General features: G+C 39.3%; 1 protein-coding gene across 1 annotated transcript; it reads right to left on the bottom strand.

Annotated features, from left to right (window-relative positions):
• Window positions 1-4,479: 4,479 nt before the first annotated feature.
• On the bottom strand, window positions 4,480-21,222 carry LOC137147363 (transmembrane protein 132B-like). The gene is made up of 4 exons (XM_067539372.1): window positions 21,044-21,222; window positions 9,365-9,638; window positions 7,953-8,144; window positions 4,480-6,471 (listed from the first exon to the last, which is right to left on the bottom strand). Exons 1-4 carry the CDS (start codon window positions 21,205-21,207, stop codon window positions 5,317-5,319), a joined length of 1,785 nt encoding a protein of 594 aa, XP_067395473.1. The 5' UTR covers window positions 21,208-21,222; the 3' UTR covers window positions 4,480-5,316.
• Between the last annotated feature and the right edge of the window lie 1,575 nt (window positions 21,223-22,797).

The raw sequence follows: 22,797 nt of genomic DNA, 5'->3' as shown, positions 1-22,797 counted from the left end.
CAAATTCACTGTTTTCAGACACTTCAATTGAAAACCAGGCCCTACTTGTATCATATTTGTCATCCACTGGTTTACTGAGCCATGTAATTTTGTCATTTGTACATAGGACTGGAAGGGGACCTCCTGGGTCATCGAGGCAATCCCCTGCTATCACCAACAACCCCGTCATGTAGTTAAAGTCGCCCATAAAGACCATCTTTGGTAGGTACATTGGAGATGTAAGTTGATTTTTATCATTTAATATAAGTATTTATGGGAAATGTAACTGTAGATTCTCAAGTTAGATACAAGACTTTTGTCTACATATATCAGTCCATGTTCTGATACCCTGACTTGCACTGAGTAGAACCCAACAACCTGAGTTGTCCTCCTAGAGTCTCGTTTAGTAAGATGCTACTCAACCTACGACCCAAAGTAACTCCCCATAAATATCATTCGGGACAATGTGTCACTTCTGAAAATTTCTCCTTTTCTACTGCTGCGATTTTCAATGGGGCTGGTGGGAGTTATGTGCCCAAATTCCATTAAAGTTCCATGTTCAGCCACTTGGAAGATCCTGGATTACGTCCTGGCCATCTATTCGCTATCAGGTAAGTTTCACTAAATTAGAAATAAAGGTGTTTTTAATAAATTAAGCACTGGTAATGGAGCCTGTCAGGGCAAACGCAGTTCACCCTTTGGCAGTGGCAGCTGTCAGTTTGTGCATTAGGGATCTAAATCTATTCCTATTGAGATCAACGAGAGAAGGATTGGACCGCATAGGTAACTCTGATGTCAGTTGCGGTATTGACTATGCGAGGAAGGATGGTACTGTGCTTAAAGGTAACATACTGGTCCACAGAAGATCTGCATTATATTTTTGACTTTGCCATAGATCGTGGACAAGTCATGTAAAGCCATCGGTCTCAGTGCCCCATCTCTAAAATGGGGCTAATAATCTGTCTCAATAGTGTGTGGTGAAGATAATTAATAATTAGGAGATGCTCAGATACTAGCCTGATGTGCCTTCTAGAAATCCTATAAATGCATAAAATAATTATTCTAGATTCACACCATCATAGTAGAAATAAGAATCTATCCCATAATTATCATTGGGAAATGCACAGGCATGGGTTTGATCTCAAACCCATTTCCCAAAACCACAAGCATATTTCATACAACTATGGAACCTTGGATGATGTACACCATTCAAAGATCCTTTGCGTTTTAACCCTGCAAGTTATCCCTATCACTGTCTATGGTGTCTCAGTATGGAAACAATGGGTTGGGCAGGCATATCATACAAAGGACTGTGTGAAACATTGTATCAAAACTTGAAAATCCATCCCGACGTGGGCAGTGGGTGCCCAAGGAGTTGAACGCCACATGTCCTTGGTTTGCCAAAATAGTGCACGCAATTATAACTGCCATCATACTATACATGGCTCATCACCATCATTTTTGTGTGATTAAAATCACAGAATCAAATTGAAGAATCACATGAGCAATCTGTTTATTTCTATGTTACAGTTCACAGGTTTCACAATGTCACTCAAGTGCTTCTTTGCTGGAGAGTGAAGTCTTATTTCTGAACTCTGTCCTATAGAAAATGAATAACTTTAAAAAATGGTACATTTATTGACGTAAACTGAGACTTGAATAACTTAATTGGTATATAAATTACACAAGTATAAAAGTCATCTTTCATTGTCTTAACTTAGTTTATTTTGTACAAGTTTCATTGTTATACATCTAAGACTTACCATATTGTATAAATATTTTGGGCATGATGAATATACAAATTCAGTGTTGTAGATTCAATTGTTAGTGTATGCATTTCATGATATACTATATAGTGTATTTCAATGTAGTGTATACGATATGTATTTCAAAAAATATGTATTTCAAAAAATTCATATCCTTATGAATATTTGCACATTCATGATGCACTCATCTTGAAATATAGATTGTATCCCATTATATAATATACTGTTTCTACTGAATTGTGTGCCTGGAAAATTTCCTTGTACAGTCCCCAATATGAACTAAGAAACAGCAGCTGGTACTATTATGAATCTATATCATTCTACATCAAGAGGACCATGGGGGGACTCTTTTCCTAAATGTGTATTTAAATCAGAAAGGGTGCATAGACAAGCCACATAAAGCTAGGCTATAATGTCCAAGTGAAATATAATAGTTCTGTTGGAAACAGACTCTTTCTTCAGTATTCTCCATGGACCAGATCTTCAGCTGGTGTTGCTAACCACTCTGTGATTTACCGTAGCTGCAGGTCAGGCGTTGCACAGTTCTACAGGTGCCAAGAAAATCAACATATTCAGTGACTCCCCCTTTTATTGATAGTTTGCAGGGAATGGAGGGGACAGACAGAAAACACCCTACATGCAACATCTTTCCTCTTCATCATGTAGATACAGTATGTATCACAAATACAGTTTGCTAGTGCAATGTTTGTTCTGTATGGAGCCATAGGAGTTTCCTGTCTCTGCAGCTACCGAAGATTAATACTTATGGACATATCAATCTAGTTATTATTAGAGGTTTTATTAGAGAGACAAGGTAGGTTTTATTAGGCAGTTGAAGATTCTTGATGATATACAATCAGCCTCCTAATCTCATTCCTTTCTTTGGTTAATAATTAGCCTTAAAAATATTTATTTGAGGTTCTTTCATTTGATCTGCAAATATTGTTCATTTCGCAGTTGTGCTAAACACTGAGCAGGAACAGATGCCCTTTTACACTGACGTGGATCCAGAGTAACTCCATTGTTTTTAATGGTGTCACTCTGCATTTACACCACTGTAATTTCCTTGGAAATTCCTGTTTTTGTTGTTGTCTCTTTTTATTCTTTGGTCTTGTGCATTTTTATTTATTGTCACTTTCTCTTTCTGCATTTTTATGTAGCATGGATCTTTTAACATTTACTACAATATATTTTTGTAGTTCCAAAGCATTTTCCACCTTTTCCAGATGGTATGTATTTGTGTGGCAAGCTAAATTTTGGTTCACAATTTTTTGTTTTACTTTAGTGACAAAATAAACTAAACAATAGTTCTTTTACTTATCTTCATAACTGTTCGTATTTTGTAACTGGTAATCAGAATTAACAGCTAGGTGGACTTGCCGTGTGTAACTCCTGCATAGTGTAAGGTCAAGGCTCCAAAACCAAACAGACCCAGCACTAGATAGTGGGCTGACCTAAGTGAAATTCTTTGTCAGCTCAGCTAAGACCTGTAACTATAAATTCCTCTTTACCAGTCTTATATTCGCCGTATTGTTCTACTTCACAGTTTATTTTGTATGTACACACAATGGAACTCCAGCATGGAAATATGTGCATTCTACCTTTAGTGATCAGGTCTCACAGCTACATAACTTCGTATGTGAAACACACAAACATTGCCATTTTGCTCTTTTCAGGTCTTGGTCCTAGAGGGAAAGCTTTCATTATAAACAGTGTAGCTTCTGACTCTTGTCCACCATTAACATATTGGTCCCCAAATCAGCAAAACACTTAAGTCCTTTTGGGATCAATGGGACTTAAGAATGTGCTTAAGTACTTTGCTGAATATGGATGTGCTGTAAGCACTTTGCTGAACTGGGGTCAAAGCGGATCATTATTTATGTATCAGCCAAATGCAGAAGAATCTGGAGGAGCTGAACTTTAAAATGTTTGGTTTTAATAATCAGGTTCACAACAGCAATCAAGACTTCTCTAGCAGTCCTCGCTCAATTGGAGAAGAAGAAACTATATGTTAAATGTCTTGAGTTTTAGTTTGCTAAGATATGTGATATGTCTGAGCTCACACTAATGTGCCATTATGTTTATCATTTTGGGAGAGCAGGGGGATGTGAGGTAGTTGCATTTGGATCCGGTGTTAATTACATTTTTCTTATGATTGGGCCCAATGTACTGTTTTGCTTTTCTTTGACATTTCATGCATAAATGTTCCTTTGATATAATTTTCAAAACATTTCAATCATACTTCAGTGTAAAAACACATATGATCTTTGTGAAATGGAAGCTTTGCGTCTCCAGCATTACCGTTCTTCCTGTCAAGTTTGGGTATAGCCATTTTATATGACTGTGCCCAGTATTTTCTTTTGTTATGGAACTTGTAAAGGTTTTCTCCGTGCCAGACATATGATTAGAGATGGCTTTTAGACAAAGCCTGTGTGCACCAGCCATTGTAGATGGATGTCTATGTGCTGCTAAGCTGCAATATCACTGTTTTTTCAGTACAGAGTAATACCAGTTTCAAGTCTGCATATTTCCCAGGCAATTTGCTTCCTATTCTGTGCATTTCAATACCACGTTTGCATTTAGTGTTGTGATAACAACGTGTAGCCCACAACGAATTTCCATACATTTTGCTGTTTCATTGGAAGCATTTTTCTTTAAAGTGTGTTCTGCTTTGTTTCAAGTTATTTTTCATATTGTCAATGACAAAAAATAAACCCAGGGCTGCTCCTTGATTTTTATTTTCCAGGGTTTATTGTTGTATGTACAAGTCCCTGTAAGAAGATACAATCCTTTTCCAGTGTAAGATTTCTAATACATTTCTACATTTCAAATATTAAAGATTTGCAAGGGAAGGAGAAGGATAATCCGTGATGAAGAGGTATCCTTTAGGATGAATGCACGTGAACAGAAAACCTGAATAATTGTAAATATACTGTGGTACACTTTGGTACAACCAAAAAAAAACCAAAACTCCAAAGAAAATATTTAGTGTTTCCTAAATCAATCAGTCTTCATAAACAATACAGATAATTAATTAACCACATATGGGTGTTTGTATGTGTAAAAAATAATGAGATCACTTGGCTGCATTGCTCGTAGGCAAATAAAATTGGACAGATTCATTCAGATCTCTTTTAAAGTCAACCTAGTTTCAGGCTGTAAGCAAGAAATATCCACTGTGCTTTACAAAGAATGACAACTAGAAAAATCAACCAAAAATCTCTTGTTTTCTGAATCACTGTTTATCATGGGTTGACAAACAAACGTAGTCTCCTCTGAGTCTGAGCGTAATTGTATTAGCATTTAGCTAGTACCAGGCAGTATATGAAAACAGCCATCACGTGTGACACCTCCAACACCTACCTGTAGCTGTTTTAGGGGCACATCCTGGTTTATAGTGAAACAGGATTAACTCAGCCAGCCTCTTGTACAATCTCGATGACATGCAGTTATCATCTTGGGACCTCCAAAAGTTAGACTTTTTTCTAACCTCCTATTGCTGACTGGACTGACTGCTCCACTATCCATATAACAGAAGGCATAAAGGTGAATACAAACGTAAGAAAGTATTTTACATATTGTCTTGCAGTCTTTCCATATAGTCTCTAAGTTCCTTGGAATCGCCAAGATTCATATCTTGACATACCCATTTAATATTATCGTCACTGTCAAATAGAATTGAATTGGTGTAGGGACCTCCATCCTCTGGCAGTATTGTGGTATATGAAGTGAACTTGACCCGCTTCCGTTTTGGCCCAGAAGGATTTATAGGTTCGCTTTTAACTTCTTTCTCACAAGCATACTCACAAGATCTGAGGATCTGATTATGGAGATTCGTCTGAGAGCTCCCATTAAGGAGAAAGTTGCTTTCTTCAAACTGCATCCCTCTGTCAATCATGGTAGTGCACTCCTCTGATGGGAGCGAAATGTCGACTGGATTTTCCAAGAGTTCAATCTCATTTCCAAGCCAAACCCAGTCATGAGAATGTGGGATGTTGCCTTGCTCACTCACAGCAAACCTTTTGTGTCTGTACTTCCAAGCAAATGCCACGCAGTTAATTAAGAAGACCAAAATTGCTAGGCAGAAAACACACAGCAGAGCATACATGCCAATCTCCAAATCCGTTAACCCTCTAGAAGTCAACGCAAGGTCATTGGGATTATTTTGCCCTGGTGCCTCTACTTGGGTAGGATAACTTGTGAAGGCAGTAGGATTATTATGGAGCTGGCCATCCTCATAAGCATTTTTCTGATCAATGGGGGATTTGGAAGTTGTGCTTTTGTTGACATTGTCTTCATGATTAAGGGAGGTGCCATGTTTGGCCCATTCTTGCACTGTCCTCTCCTGTTCCGCCGTCTTCTCTATAGCATTGCTCACATGGTTGTTAAACTCTCTGTCTACATCATCAATGTCATTGGTGCTTCCTTGGTGGTCAGAATCTTTCTGACCAAATTTCACTTTGACATTCCCTTTCCCAACAGCCAGAATGCTCTTTCGCTTCGTCTTCTGACAAGGTTCACTGATCAGCATTTCAATTTTAATCAGGGGTCCTTGCCCATCACCCTCTGCAACTACCAGAGGCCACTTTGACTGAAGGTTTTGCTGGACAGACACCACCATCTCATCCATTGAAGTGACCGTGACAGAAAAATCCTTGGAGTCATAAATATCTAAAGGTGTCACAGAGCCATCACTGAACAAAATCCAAGCACTGACTATGGCTTCCTATAAGGAGGAGAAATAATAGTGTAAAAGTTAAGGCACCATGTTTTGGGTTTCTGAGCCCTTACACTTGTTTGACACCAGTGATATAAATATACTGTATAACTTTATTTCTTTTTTTTTGCCAAAATCCTTCAACTCAGCTTCTGGTTTTGCATCTACAATTTTGTGTGCTCTATATCATTTATGTATGTATTTTATTTGCAGGTACAATTAAACAGATGAACACTGAAATCTAATAAAGCGTGCTTGCAAAACCCTGCCCACAACTCTTTCTGGGTATAAAGTGAGAAGTCACTTTCCAGCATCAAAGCCCATTTGATGAAAACAATCAGTTTTCCAAAATCATGATTTTTAATAAATTTAGGAAAATGTCATAAAACGGGACATTTAAAAAATGCTGCTTGGCTTTTAACCTTGTGTGTAATATAATGCACTTTCATAAACTCTAGGTGTGGCATTCATACTCATCTTATTTTAAAAGAATGTATTATGAAACAGATTTGAATGGACTATTTGCATTTTCAATCATAGTATTTCTAAATATACAATGGTATGTGAAAAGTATAGAAATGACTATAGTCTCTTTTGGAAATCACAGAAACACTTACAAAAATGTGCTGCCGCTTACTTTTTGAGGATAGTTTGATCATAGTGTTTTTCACAGCAGCATTAATTATGCTACAAACATAGTTGTACAGTTTATACACCCCACTATCAAAACACAACTGCTTTGGTTAATGGGTTAGAATCTTACCTGTTTCAGTAGGACCAGATTCTACCATTCTGTCTCATACTGAGTTATATACTACTCCTTTCATAGTTTCATTTTCACTATTGGGACTACTTACAGAATAAGGTCAGCATGAAGAAGGGTGGCTAAATCTGATCTATCTCATCTGAATGAATAGATGGGCCTAATCTTACAAAAACTGTACTGGTTTAGTCTGCCTAGGGACTGCAGGGGTTGAATCTATAAAAGGTATAAAAAAACATCAGAGAAGATTTCAGCCATTCAAAAATCAGTGAGATGTTCATGTTGAGCTAAGAGTTTCCCTTGGCTGTACGGGTCCAACTCAAGGGACAATAGGGAATCGGGATGGGAATCTTACCTCTACCTAAGTAGTCAGGATCCTTTCATAGCACACTAGAGTGCCTTGGGAAGTACACGTGTCCACTGAAGTGACACACACCCACTTCCCCAATGGGGTATGGTACTCTGGAATGATGTTTATGCTCAGTCAGTTGCCATGAGCAACATGCATCACTGAGTGTCTTGTAACTAGGTGTATGGTCAATCTATTACACACGTGGTAAGGGTATTTGGATGGGAATAGGCCAGCAATACGTAAGCTACAGGGAACTGTATCTTAAGGTGCATGAGTTGTATTGCTTTTCAAAAAGGAATAGCTATACAGTAGGCTTTCCCTGGCATCCTAGAAAACACAGTAAACAAACCAATTAATTATAATTTTGGATCATACCTGTTTTGGGGTATGAAGAGTATCGTAAGCGGATGCTGTAGACACAATAGCTCTCTTATTTCCTTTGCTTATTTGTAAAGACATGGACAAGCCCGCTACTAGTTGTACACCTAGGTCTGTGATTGTTACACGGTCATCTAGCACTATCACTGTCTTCTCAGCCAAGATGGAATCAGAGAGAGGCGACAGAACCTTCAGAAAGCAAGTAAGCGGGCTTGCATTAAACAGCAGTTGACTCAATGTTATAAAGCAGAGTAACTTTGATTGGTACAACACTTTCAGTTCAGTCCTGTGTTTGTTGCATTCATTTATAAGTTATAATTGATGTTTCCCAAAAACGTTATATTCATTTGCCACTTAATTACTATATATACAAAATTCGTTTAACAAAACATGTCACTGTTTTTAAATTACAGCCTCATCCCTGTGCAGCGTGGGTACAGAATGGAGATTAATGAACTGAACTGAATTTATTTGATTTTTTAATATATATAGTTACATTTACAATTTCTGTAAAATCTCCTATTAATGTAATTACACTGCTGGCTATTGAATAATACTGGTACGCTAATTTGATAGAAGAGAAATACAGACTCCACTGGCTTCAGAATATAATACCTGTAAGTGCGCAGCTGGGCTGACCTCTTTAAAGAGACAGAGGTCCCAATTTCCAAAGCTACATAGGTGCTTAAAGATGCTACTGGGATTGACAAAAGTGCCTACGTGAATTAGGCATTTAACACCCATTGACTTTCAATGGGAATTTGTTACCTAATCTACTTAGGTCCTTTTCTAAGTACCAGATGATGTCTATCTTCACGTTTAGGTGCCTAAATACCTTTGAAAATCTAGCCCAAGGACATTGATTCCAATGCCTACTGAAGTCAATGGGAGTCTTTCTATTCAGTGGGTGTTGGATCATGCCCAAAATGTCACTGTCCTTTTATTTTAGTCCAAAACATAGACTTTGTATACAAGGATATAATAGGAGGTTATGTAAGCAAATATAGAGAGAAACATTTCATCATTTTTTAATTAATTATAAATAATTTTGAGTTCCCCTACCATTTTGTAAACACAAAATGCCACATTTTCAAAGATACTTAGGCATCGAATGATAAATTAGGTGTCAACTGGCATTTTCAAAGAAGTTCAGTGCCTAACTTACTTAGGTGCATTTGAAAATGCCATTAGCTGCCTATCTGCATCTGTAGGTACACTGATGACCCAGACTGCATTATGTTGCTGAAATTAAGACATACGAAATGAAACAAAAATGAAACCAATTCAGACTTCTGTGTTATATTAATGTTTGCCTCTAAGACACAACAGCATTTTATTTAATAGCTAGTAATGAACTGCTCTCACCCCAAGTCTCCCCACTGAATATATAGATATATTTTAAGCTGTACCTGAACTGTGGTTATCCCATGCTCACGACCAACCAGAACTCGTCCATCCTGTAACTTAGCGATCTTAGGCTCTTCCACCTTCATGAAATCGGTCACAAGATCCGTGATGTCAAACTGCCACTCAGAGCCCAACATATAGGTCAGCTGACCTCCAAAATCAGAAGACTCTGCTACAAACTGTGTGAGAACTCGCACCATGGCATGCTGGTACTGAAGGGAGCAGCCTCTTCCCTTCTTCTCATCATCCTCTTCATCATCACTGTCACGGGTAGGCCTGTAAATGGATGTGTATTTATTATCCTTAATTCTCAGAATCACATTACAGCCTTGAAAACTTCTACCCACATAGCAAGTCAATATTATATTAGTCTTTTCATTATCATCTCCCAGCCTGGCGAGGGGTGAGAAAATAGATTTTGATGCCTCGGCTGGTAATCTTTAATGACAATTTTGCACAGCTGTTTTATAATGCACAATTGAGAAGTCACCCTCAGTTCTGGCCAGCAGAGGATCATCATCAGATTTCTGGATGCTTTTCTGAACAGATCCTCCACAGCCCTCTGCGGCATTTTCGTCATTGCTGAAGATCCAGGGGGTCTATAACCTGTTTTAATTTTCATCAGACGCTCAAATCCTCTAGGGGACTGAGAAAACCATCATGGAAAGTTGGACAGTAGGAGCTAGGGAACCAAGCCCCCTTGTGCAGGCCCAGGGTTGCAGATCAGCCCTGGGGGAAATAGAGGTTGCATCTGCATAACAGGTGTGGCAGCTGCCACTCTTAAGCATGACCCGGTCTGCAGCATCCTCATGGCAGTATCTTTGCTTATGTACTGCACAGGCATAATGCATTTAGGAACTCCGGCATAGATCATGCTCCGCCTTTAGCCACCTCTCCAGCTCACAGAGCCCTGTGTGGCTGAGATGTATGACGTTATTATTTCATCTTACATATAAAACTGTTCATGTGGGTAACTGCGCTGGTATAAATCAATATAACAACCATGCCGGAGTTCAGACAAACAGAACCCAACACTTCCATAAGTAATCAGTATATCAACTAATACATAACATCATATGATGTGCAAAGAGCAGTATGAAGCTCATGGCTGGCTGTGTTCTCACTCACAGCTATGCCCAACAGTACTGAGAGAGACACCTGCTTTATAATTGTCTAATTATCTCCCCACATACTGTAATAATTGCAGCTATGCAGTTAAAGGTTCCTATCGGCTTTCAAGTATCACAATGAGTTGTATAAGAATACTGCTGTTCATGCACAGAGCAACAGTTCCATGCTTTAAACACTGTTTTTTCATTGAGTCACTTTGCATCCTAGGCTATGCAAACAGATTCTCTGATTTGAACCACTCTGTTGTCTTGAAAGTCAGCTATTTAGCACTAGGTGGTCATATTTTCTCTCATGATGCCCCCCATGCTGTGGCATTTATTGCCTAGAAATATGTGATTTCTCTCCTTTTTTTGTAACCATTTCTAAAGCTGGGATTGGGAATGTGGAAAAACCCTCTTATTTTTCATGGGGTTTGGGTTAGTATTTTAGTGTTTACTCTGTTCTTTTATCTCTTTGAAATACAAGTTATGAAAAAGCGATTATAAAACCCAATTGTTGTAAATGGTCTACAACAAAGTTAGCAACCAGTGAGATAAAAAAGGATCTAAAAAAATCCACATCCTTCAGAGTGCTAGAACCAGGAAAAACATCATGTAATGTGCTGATATATACAGCAATGTGTCCATGGTGAACACCTTTCAGCAGCTGAATATTGTTTGTAGTGTTGTTGTAGCCAGATTGGTGCCAGGTTATTAGAGAGACAAGACGGGTGAGGTAATAGACGGGCAATATCCAGACCAAACCAGACCTGAAGAAAAAACTCCATGTAGAACCTTCACAGACTGGAAAAGTCTGCAGGATTTCTTAAATGTTTTCATGTTATCAGCTACATCTCCATTAGAAAGATTGTCTCATAGACACCTCTCCTCCCCGTATGATCCTGCAAACCAAATCCACCGACGAATCACATTCATATGGATAATTCATCAACTGCTCATACATCTGGGAAAGCTAATGTTAGGAGAGAGTTTCATAGAATCACAGAAATGTAGGACTGGAAAGGGACCTCGAGAGGTCAGCTAATCCGGTCCTCTGCACTAAGGCAGGACTAAGTATTACTTAGAGCATCTCTGAGACGTGTTTGTCTAACTTGTTCTTAAAAATCTCTAATGACAGCAATTCCACAGCCTCCCTAGGTAATTTGTTCTAGTGCTTAACTACCCTGACACTTAGGAAGTTTTTTCCTAATGTCCAAACTAAATCTCCTTAAACCCATTACTTCTTGACCTGTCCTTGATAGTTAAGAAGAACAATTTATCACCCTCCTCTTTATAAGCACCAGCAGCAGTTGCTCCAATAAAAGATATTGCCTCACCCACCCTGTCTCTCTAATATCATTGAATAAATTTCTCTAATATCATTGAATAGTTACTTCACTAAAACCAATGGAATTTACATCCAGGAAGAATGTGGCACATTATATTTGAAACAAGGGATATTGAAGGATGACTTACAGCAGCACCATGCAAAAAGCCGTGCAAATCCCATGCATAGAAATTAATTTCACACCAGCAGAAATAAGCATATATTCAAGGCAGATTTTCAAAATTGCTCTGAGCCCACAACTGGGACCAAGAATTCCCATTTAGGTACCAAAATAAATCGCCATATTTTCAGAACTATCAGCACCCAGTGGTTCCTCTTGTGCTTAAAGAGCTCTTTGGAAAATCCGACCTGTTATTTAGATTTCTGAATGGGAGCTGTTGGTTGCTGAGCCCCTTGAGTTTAGTCTAGAGATGGGTTATGAATAGAAACATTTTTTAAAAATAATCTGACCCCATACGATCAGACACAACGGAACCTGGATCTGAATCAGCCACATTGGATTCTACAAGATCAAAAACCTGACTGAGGTTTTGCAAAACCCAAATCTGGCCTCCCCAGCCTGCTTCTCATTTAGAGAAAAGAGAAATAATCAATTTTCCACTATTCGGATGCATTTCATATCTTTCTCAAAATTCTCCTTTTATTCTATTTCGAGGTTTTTCTGTTCCATAATCATGTGCCCTTTCCTCTGCCATCACAAATGAAATCTGGACTCTGTCAGTTGATGGGTCCCAGTCAAGCAAAACAAATGTGACAGGACAACACTAAGCTGCCCCTCGCCTGTTCTGGGCTTTGGAGGCTGTAAAATACTATAAAAGAACTCATTAGCTCTGTAAAGAACATGTACCCTTACCCATTCGTTGAACTGGACAGATAGAGAGGGATGAACTTTCAAGAGTTTCATCTCAAAGAAATGTGGTCCAAGATATGTTCTCATTCTTAGACCAATCCTGTCTAGTTAAGACAGATGGAATCCTGCTGGGTCTCCTTAAACATCCCAACCCTGCTAATCTTTGTTGTCATATTCAAATTTGTTCTGCCAACACTCAGCGCTGGGCCTGAACCAAAGCCCAAATGTTGAATCACCCCAAACTTTGGGAAAATTTTAACCCAGGTTTGGATCCAACAACAAACGCAGTGCAGCCGCAGTAGCACGGGCAGGCGAAACCTCCCAGTACCCTGGGTAAGGTACTCGAGCTGCTTCCCCATTGCTGCCTTTTCCTGCCTCAGTTTCAGGGCTATTGTTATTAGAGCTAGCCAGATCCAACATCCATGTGTGGCTGTCACACTTCTGACTGCACTGTAGATGTACCCCTTGATTGGTTTTTAAAATGTGTGCTTATATATTTGTGTTTTCCTTATTATTTTCACATACCAAATGCCTAACTCGGTCGGTCCCACCAGCATGTTACTGCTATTAATGTTTACTCTGTGACTGAATCTGCAGATTGCTAGAACGGTCCACAGGGGAAATATATTCTGTTTCCATTAGGGATGTAAAAGTCTAAACGTTTAAACGGCTGATTACCCTTTAAACTGAGTGGGGGAGCAGCAGCTGGGCTTGGCTCAGCTCCCCGCGAGTGAGAGCTGCCCAGCTACGGCTGTGCATGTGCAGCGGGGGTAGAGGGGTGGGAGCCGCAGCTAGGCAGCTCTTGCTCAGCAGAGAGGAGCCAAGCTTAGCACAGCTTCACCCCCTCCCCCCAACACACATTTAACTGTTTAAACATTCTATTATTAGAAGTTTAAACAGATTCTTAATTAAATGAATTTTTATATCCCTAGTTTCCATTCAAACTAGTTAGAGTGGGGATGGGGAACATGTCAGCCCCATTCTGTTCCACAGAAACATGAGCTGGGGGAGACAGATTGGTCAATTTGTGCAGGTGACATGGAAGAACAGTCACATGCCATACGCCCTCTGTAGCCTATGGAAACCACTCCACCCACCTGAGGTCAGCCCTCCAATGGGTCAGAAGAGCTTACGTCTTTGGTCAGAGGGGGTGGAGCCAAAGAGCAGCTGCTACCCGCAACATACTATTCTCTAGAGCTCATGGGTATCCACATGAGAGATAATGCTACTTGGGAAGGATTTTGTTTGTGTGTGTGTGTGTGTGTATACACACACAAACACACATTATATATACACACACACTATATATATAGCGCCCATTGCTGTTGTCATCCTAATATTTCTACATACAAGCCCACATTTCTTAGTACCTTAGAACTTTTGCACAAAAATGTAGAATGTTAGAAAAGTTTGGAGAGTACTTTATAACTTAGCATGTCTGAGGCTATGCCCACTCCCTGTAAAGTTGGTGCGAAGAAGGAAAGTGATGTGCCTGCAATTTCAGAACATGCTTTGCAAGTTTCCATTGCCAGGTGCTAACTCAAGTTGTCCTGCTTTAATTCAAGAGTGTTTTTAAACAAATGATATCCATTTCCATTTCAAAGCCACAAATCCCTGATTCAGTTAATGAGATAGAGCTTTTCAGTACTTTGCCTTCTTAGACGCAACAAAGTGTTTGAAATCCATTAAATTACATGGTCGCTGTAGCCTTAATGTCTTGTTAGTGATTTTTAGTAGGCCTAAAATCCTCCCTTGAACAGTGAGCTCATTTTAAGATGTGTCCTCTTAAATGCAAGCTACTGCTTCATATTGCCTTTTTTTTCTGGTCAACTCTAAGGTTAGTGAGCCTTGTGCTTTGAATATCTTTCGAACTCCTGCTTATCCATATTTCTTACTCCTTTACAAATGTATTCAGAAGATTTTTTGCTTGTCTGGCCTGCACCAAGGGTGCCAGAATTCCATTTCATTTACATCTCAGACAGATAAAATCCTTGCTGGAGGGTAGAGTTAAAACAACCCTGTTATAATAGTGCCTGCTAGCAATGATGTGATCTGTGTGCTTTTCTATTATAGACCTGTTCTACAAATGGTTTGAGCTTGTCCATTTTAATTTTAACTTGCAACTAGGCATGCAGGTTTCTCAAGCCAGATGATATTTTTTAAACAGAAAAAGAGGAGCAGTGAAACCAGTTTAGCTGGTGTTTTAATTTGAAACGCTCGTAAAAAAAAAGAAAATTTACTTTTTAAGGCATTTTTGCAACACTCCTAGATGCAGAAAAATCTTTTTCAACTGAAAAGCTTCTATGAGACCTTGATTTGTGGAAGCCACAAATGTCTGCTGCACACATTCAACCCATTGTTTGAGCAAGAAATGTGATGTGGTACCCTGACAGAGGTGCAGTCAGAGGTTGAAAATAAAATCTACCATGCAAACTCTCTACATGTGAAGCTATGCTTAATTCACTAAAAGGCATTCATTTAAAGGGCATTACTGAAAGCATGTTAACCCCCTGTGTGGATGCTCTTATGCAGAAGTAATGTGACCTTGGTTCACTTTAGCTTAATTCACACTGGAAGGCTACTTCACTTTTAAAGGCTACTTTATTTGGAATGAGAGTGTACACGTAGAATCAAAGAAATATAGGGATGGAAGGGACCTCTCTAGAGGTCATAAAGCCCAATCTCCTGTACTGAGGCAGGACTAAGTAACGCAGACCATCCCTGATAGATGTTTGGTCAACCTGTTCTTAAAAATCTTCAATGATGGGGATGCCACAACCTCCCTTACAAGCCTATTCCAGAGCTTACATACCAGTAGAGTTAGCAAGTTTTTCCTAATATCTAATCTAAATCTCCCATGATGCAGATTAAGCCCATTACTTCTTGTCCTACTTCAGTGGACATGGGGAACAATTGATCACAGTCCTCTTTATAACAGCCCTTAACATATTTGAAAACTTCCCCCTCAGTCTTTTTTCTCAAGATTTAACATGCCCAATTTTTGTATCCTTTCCTCATAGGTCAAGTGTTCTAAATCTTTTGCCATTTTTGTTGCACTCCTCTAGACTCTCTCCAGTTTGTCCACATTTTTCCTAAACTATGACACCCAGAAATGGCCACAGTACTCCAGCTGAGGCCTCAACTTTGGCAGGTGGAGTAAGACAATTACCTCCAGTGTCTTACATACAACACACCTCTTAATACACCCCAGAATGATATTACCCCTTTTCACAACTGCATCACATTGTTGGCTCATATTCAGTGTGGAAGCCACTGTAACTCCTGGCTCTTTTTCATTATTACTACTGCCTAATCAGTTATTCCCCATTTTGTAGTTGTACATTTGATTTTTCCATCCTAGATGAAGTACCTTGCACTTGTCTTTATTGAATTTCATCTCGTTGATTTCAGAACAATTCTCTAATTTGTCAAGGTAGTTCTGAATTCTAATCCTGCCCTACAAAGTGCTTACAACTCCTCCCAGTCTGGTGTCATCTGCACATTTTATAAGCATACTCTCCATTCCATTATCCAAGACATTAATGAAAATATTGACTAGTACCAGACCAAAGACTGACCCCTGCAGGACTCCATTAGCTACACCTCCCAATTTGACAGCAATCCATTGAATATGGTCTTTCAATCACTTGTGCACCCATTTTATAGTAATTTCATCTAGACCACATTTTCCTAATTAGTTTATGAGAACGTTATGGAGACTGTCAAAAGCATGACTAAAATCAAGATATATCACATCTACTGCTTCTCCCCATCCTCTAGGCCAGTAACCCTGTCAAAGAAGGAAATTAGGTTGGTTTGACATGATTTGCTCTTTACAAATCCATGTTGGCTATTCCTTATACCCTATTATCCTCTAGGTGGTTACAAATTGATTGTTTAATAATTTGTTCCAATATCTTTCCAGATATTAACTGGTCTATAATTCCTGAGTCCTCTTTGTTCCTCTTTTTAAATATAGGTATTATGTTTGCCTTTCTCCAGTCTTCTGGGACCTCATCCATCCTCTATGAGTTCTCAAAGAAAATTGCTAATGGTTCTGAGATTGTTTCAGCTAGTTCCTTAATGACCTTGGGATGAATTTCATCAAGCCCTGACTTGAATATATCTAACTTATCTAAATATTCTTTAACCTGTGCTTTCCCTGTTTTGGCTTGTGTTCCTTCCCCCTAGTTGTTAATATTAATTGCGGGAGTATCTGGTCACTTTTCAGTGAAAATTAAAGCAAAACAGACAAACACCTCAGCCTTCTTGATGGCATGAGTTATTAGCTCTTTCCTCCGTAAGTAGAAGACCTACACTTTCCTTCATCTTTCTCTTGCTCCTATTATATTTAAAGAACCTCTTCCTACTATCTTTTATGTCCTTTGCTAAGAGTAACTCATTTTGTGCCTTAGCCTTTATGATATTGTCCCTACATGCTTGTGCTATTCTTTTGTACTTCTCCCTAGCAGTTCATCCTTTTTTCCACTTTTTTTTAGGTTTCCTTTTAATTTTCAGGTCATTAAAAAGCTGCTGATCAAGCCATATTTGCCTCTTCTCCTTCTTCTTCTTCTTATCTTTCCTTCACATAGGGATAGTTTGCAGTTGTGTCTTTAATATGGTCTGTTTGAGAAATTGTCAGCTGTCTTTATCCCTTAGATTTTCTTCTCATGGGATATTACCTACCAGTTCTCTGCGTTTTATTCAAGTGCATTGTTCTTATTCTGCTGCGCTCACTCCTTCCTTTCCTGACAATCATGAAATCTATCATTTCATGATCACTTTCATCCATATTACCTTCCACCTTTGGATTTGCAACCCTTTCCTCCCTGTTGGTGAGAATTAAGTCTAACATGGCTGTCTCACTGGTTACTTCCTTCACTTTCTGAAACAAAAAGTTGTCCCCAATACATTCCAAGAACTTACTGAAAACTTTCTGTTTTGCACTATTATTTTTCCAAAAGATTTCTGGATAGTGAAAATCCCCCAGTACTACCAGGTCTTGTGTTTGGATATTTCTGGTATTTGTTCTAGAAATACCTCATTCATCTCCTCTTCTTGTTGAGTATAAATACATAAATACATGTCAGGCACTCAGATATTGTAGTACTACTGTAGTATAAACACCTAGACAGAGAGCGAAAAAACCAAAAACCTCCTAAACTCGGAAAAACTATTAAATATTGAGTAAAACACACAAGGCATGAAAAGGAAAGGAAACTTTAAAGCTCACATACAGTGCAGATGTCAGGGCTAGCATAGCTAATGCTAGTCTCAGATTACCTATTGATTTAAAATAGAAAAAAAAGCAAATAAAAAAATTCTAGTCTTTCATAAACCCAGTAGTAATTTATTTTTATTAGAAACCTGAAATATTTTTCCAGTCACACATGCATAGATAGCTGACACAGTGTCAAACAACCAGCTGTGTTTTTGTAGTAGTACAGCATCCACACTTTTTCTTCCACCCTTCACAGAAAAATGGTTGCTAAAGATGTGTCAATGGTACTGATGTAATTTGAGCAGCAGTGAACTAAGATTGCTTGCCAGCTTGCAATCAGTGCAGGCTCTCAGACCATTATCTTTAGTTCAACTGGCCCAATAAATCAGAACTAGACACTAGGGGGGAAATGTCCAATGCTGTGCATAATGGGTTTAAAGTCAAAACGTCCACGATGTTAACCACTGTTGAATGTCTAACTCACCATGCATGGTGCTCAAAAGCCAATTCCTATAATAAACATCAACAACCCAATCCTGCAGTCATTTACTCAAGCAAAAACTCCATTAACTTCAGCTGGATTTGTGTCTAAGTAAGACTTACAGCGCCAGGCCCTAAATCAGCAGAAGGGGCATCTCTTTGGACTTCTAAAGCAAAAGAAAGTTAGTAAGTAATTCTGGGACTGTTGTAGTAGTTGTCACCAATTAACCACCTAGCACATTTTCTCTCTCCACAAAAAGCAAGTTTGTCTTCCTCAGTGGAACTTAGAAAAGTTTTCACTGTGCCAGTTCTTCACTACCTGTCCTTTAGACACAGACACCTTACTGATCAGGAGCATTTCCTAGATAGACAAAAGCAGATGTCCGATTATCTGCCTATTTTTAGTGAGCTCGTTGCCGGAGTATCTGATTAATTTATTCCGTTACCTCTAGTTATATCCCTTTGTAAAGTGCTAAATTGCTCTCTGTTTGGTCTCTTCAACACTTAAGATGTGTCCTCCTAGTCACTGAGCAAAGCCAAAGCAGGCTTTTAGCTAGAACTGCTAGAATTTTCAGCAGTACAATCACTGCTGCCAGAAACCCTTTTTCATTTGCATTATAAATTCGATCTGATGTCATGCCATGCTCACCAATACTATTTTTCAAATTATCCTGAAATTCATCAATACAGTAGTATTCCTGGAAATGCTTAATCTAGCCACTTGTCAAAATGTTGGCTGTTCCAGTGTAGGTCCTTTGAGGATGGGAGGGGAAGGAAGAAAAAGCTCAAGAAGCCTTTCACGCCAGTAGTGTCTCTTTATCAGAATACGGTCTTTTGTGAAACCTCCTTTGACTAAATCGGGTCTGCTAAGTAGTGTTTCTTTGAGTTCCTTTGTAGAACTTGCATGTACAAAGCTTGATGCTTCAAAAGATCTGCTGCTTTAATGCTCATTCACCTTACCCTTTTTTCACTCACGTGCTTCTATGTGTGCTCAGATAGCTCCACCTGCTCTTCTTGATATCACTGACGATTTGTGGGAAGTTTTTCTCCCCCCATCCTTCACACCTATGTGTTATTACCATGCTGCGTAACTGTGGCACTGCATGCTCCTTAAAATCTGGTGTCGCATGGCACAATGACATTGTAACAGTAAATCAGGATAAATATCAAACCATGGGCAAAATTGTAAGCCACTGAAAATAGCCTTTGTAAACACATGCTTGTTTTCTGAGTTTGCTGGTAAAATCAAATCTAGCAAATCATCTAGACCAATGGGACAAAATAACTGAAACAATACCGTGCAATGTGCACTTTTGCTGCTTGTTGTGAATTCAGAAATAGCAGATACAGACTTAGGAAAAATAAGGAGACAGAAGGTGAGTCTATTATTGGAGCTGGAGATGTGTGCAGCAGAGGTCAAATGGAATAATCCACAGAAATGAGAAGCTCATCTGTATTCAGAAATGTCAGAGCAACTGGACCTGCATTCCTTGGGAAAGAGCAGATTAAAAGGGGCCTAACTGAAAATGCCATATTCCCGTCTAAATTTTGTGTAAGAGATTAACAAGGCTCACTGAGCTATATTAATGTCAAGCACAAGGGAAAAGGGGCAGGGACTTAAACTCTAAAAGCCTGATTTACCGCGAGGCCTCAACACGATCTATTTTTGTGGGCAATATATGTATGGCATTCACAAGTAAGTGTGCCCATAGCTTTGCACCTCCAATTAATTCTGCATGCAAATATTAGCATTTGGAGGTCCAACTTTATGTTTTTCCGGCAAAAAGGTTTCAATAGAACAGCTCAGAGTAAGGTGCTACTCAGTGTGAGTAAGGGTGGTCGAATTAGGCTGTAACTATGGACATGTCTGCACGGGGTGGAGGGCGGGCTACTTTGCACTAGCTGAGCTCCTGTGCATTGAAATGACCTGTATACATAAAGCATAATTCCACCATTAAAGTATAGTCTTTACTATGCTATAAATTCTAATAACACCGTTATGACATAAGCAAGTACTACCCCATTTTACAGATGGAGAAACTGAGGTGATCATAGGGTTTGCTGGCAGCTTGTGTGGACATACATGAGCTAACTTTAATCTAGCCAGCTCAGGTACCACAGCAGTGAAAATGGAGCTGTGCAGCCTTCATGGGGGCCCTAGTAATTACCCACAGTTCTGGGCAGGCTGGTGCCTCCCGTGCTGACACATGTGCTGCCATGCCTTGGCTCTTCTAGATTAAAACTAGCTCAGTTGTGTCCATGCAAGTTGCAATCGCACCCTGTGGTTGCAGTGTAGACATACCCTATGTGACCTTAAGAGGTTAAGCTGCCTGCCTGATGTGCTAGACCCACATTCTTTCCTTAGATTCACATCCATGCAGCTAGCTTTGATTTTGATGTTGGTTGTAGGTGCAAATCAGAGGGTGGAATTTGGACCTGACTTGTACTCCATACAACTTCATTGATTTCACTGAGTTTTTACAGAATGTAAATGAGGACAGAATATGGCCTGCAGGTTTTACAGGTGAGAGTGTTTAAGGCCAAAGAAGACTATAAACTGTTTGTAAATGAGGTGTTCTCCCCTCTGAAAAATAGCCTCTGAACAAATCTGCTGGATCTTAAAATCCCTGGCCATATGCATGCACCTAGATCATGCAAATGTAGCAATCTTACCTCTTATTGGAGGTGACAGGTATCCGCCAGCCCTTGATCTGGCTAAGTTCTGTATCTGAGATCTCTATCTGCAGAGGAAGCCGTGGAGCCCAGACCGTCACTTCTAGCTGGGTGGTAAAATGCTGGTAAGTAAAGTTCACAATGGTATCCACTTTGCTTTTCATTTCCTTGCCATTAACAAAGATGGAGTCGCATCTGTCAGAAACCTTTAAAACAAATCCCAAGATAAATTACAAAATGTATGAAAGTTCATGAAGAAGCAGAGGGAATGATATATCAGCACAAAGACATTGCTAATAAAGTGAGTCATGCACATTGTATTTTGAGCTTTCTAATTAGTAGCAAACAGTGATAAATGGACCACAGGGAAACAATTCTGCTTTCCTCAATGGATACTACTTAAATTACAAAAATAATTCAGAGATGTTATATGACCTGTGTCAGTCTTTTATATTGGACAAATTAAACTCTGCATGAATCAAACTTCATGTGCATCAAATTTTTTTTACATCTTACTTAAAAATCCAGGAAAAAAAAGGGGCAAATGTTAGTAGGAAAAAAAGACTCTCAGACCCTTAAAACAGAATCCTTCTCTTTTCGTATGGGTACTGTAAGGTTCAGTGCCAAAGATCTTCTTGTGGTCCATAATATGCATTCACAACTTCAGTGTAAATATTAATTTTAGAACTTCTAAGCAGAGTTTCACCAAAATAATCATAGAGCTGATGTACTCTCATGATGTTTGTTACACTAAAATACTTCCAGGACAAATAACTTAAGCCCCATCCTTCCCCTGGAGTCATATGGATAGATCCACTTCACCCTCACGGAGCCCCAGTGGTATCAGGGGTCCATTGGCACAAATCCAGATGCAGTATAAACTCTGGAGTATAAACTCTGTCCTGTAACAGTCTTAACCTAAACTGTAAACTCTTTGAGGCAGGGACCATTGCTTTACTACATGTGTGTCCAATGGAACCCTACTCGCTGGTCCTGTTGCAAGATAAATAATAATAATTTGCATTCGGTTTTTAAAATAAAAGGAAAGATGTGACAGCTGCCAATCAAGTCAGTATACACAGACCTCTGCCAAGGAAGTGCGGAATTGACCTTTAGTAATCATGACCCAGGTCATTCAACTAAGCCTGGAAAATAAACATCCGTCTTGCATCAGCACTTCTTTGTGTCACACCACACACTGAGTTGCAATACAGAACAGAAAGTTAAATAGATATAGCATTTAGGAATTTAATGTTAGGAACTGTATGAATGTTCGTCGGAACTTGTGCTCAATATGGAAAAAGACCTAAAGGTTAGCAACCAGAAAACATTCCAGAGACATGGAATTTTGCTGGTGGACCCCTGGTCTCTGGGGGAAAAAGGAGATCTGAAGTCCTTGAAGACTGGGGTGCCTCTTTGGTCCCTTCCATTATTCCCTTTGCAGGGGCAAGTGAGAAGTGGGCAAGCAAAACCTTGGGGTAGGCAATGGAGTCTACCCTGAGTTATGGGCTATGTGACAGACGCCCTGTAAACCACACACTGGACCCACTGAAATACCTGGTATGGCGAAGTATGCAAATAGTGCCACTCTCTGATGTCAAATTTTGGTCAAGTTGCAACCTTCCACTTAAAACCTATCCCTGTGTCTATCCTCATTCATTTATGCGTCCTGATCAATCTTAACCAAGGGACTGAATTTACAATGGATGACTTTTTTCCAAAGGGGCTTTGGCCAAAGTTTCCAAGGTTTGGCT

The sequence above is a fragment of the Emydura macquarii genome, unplaced genomic scaffold, assembly GCF_026122565.2.
Source record: "Emydura macquarii macquarii isolate MOO-44397 ecotype Brisbane River unplaced genomic scaffold, CSIRO-AGI_Emac_v2 contig_554, whole genome shotgun sequence".
Lineage (NCBI taxonomy): Eukaryota > Metazoa > Chordata > Testudines > Chelidae > Emydura > Emydura macquarii.
Note: the sequence above shows the minus strand (reverse complement) of the source record. Positions and strands in the feature narration are given on the sequence as shown.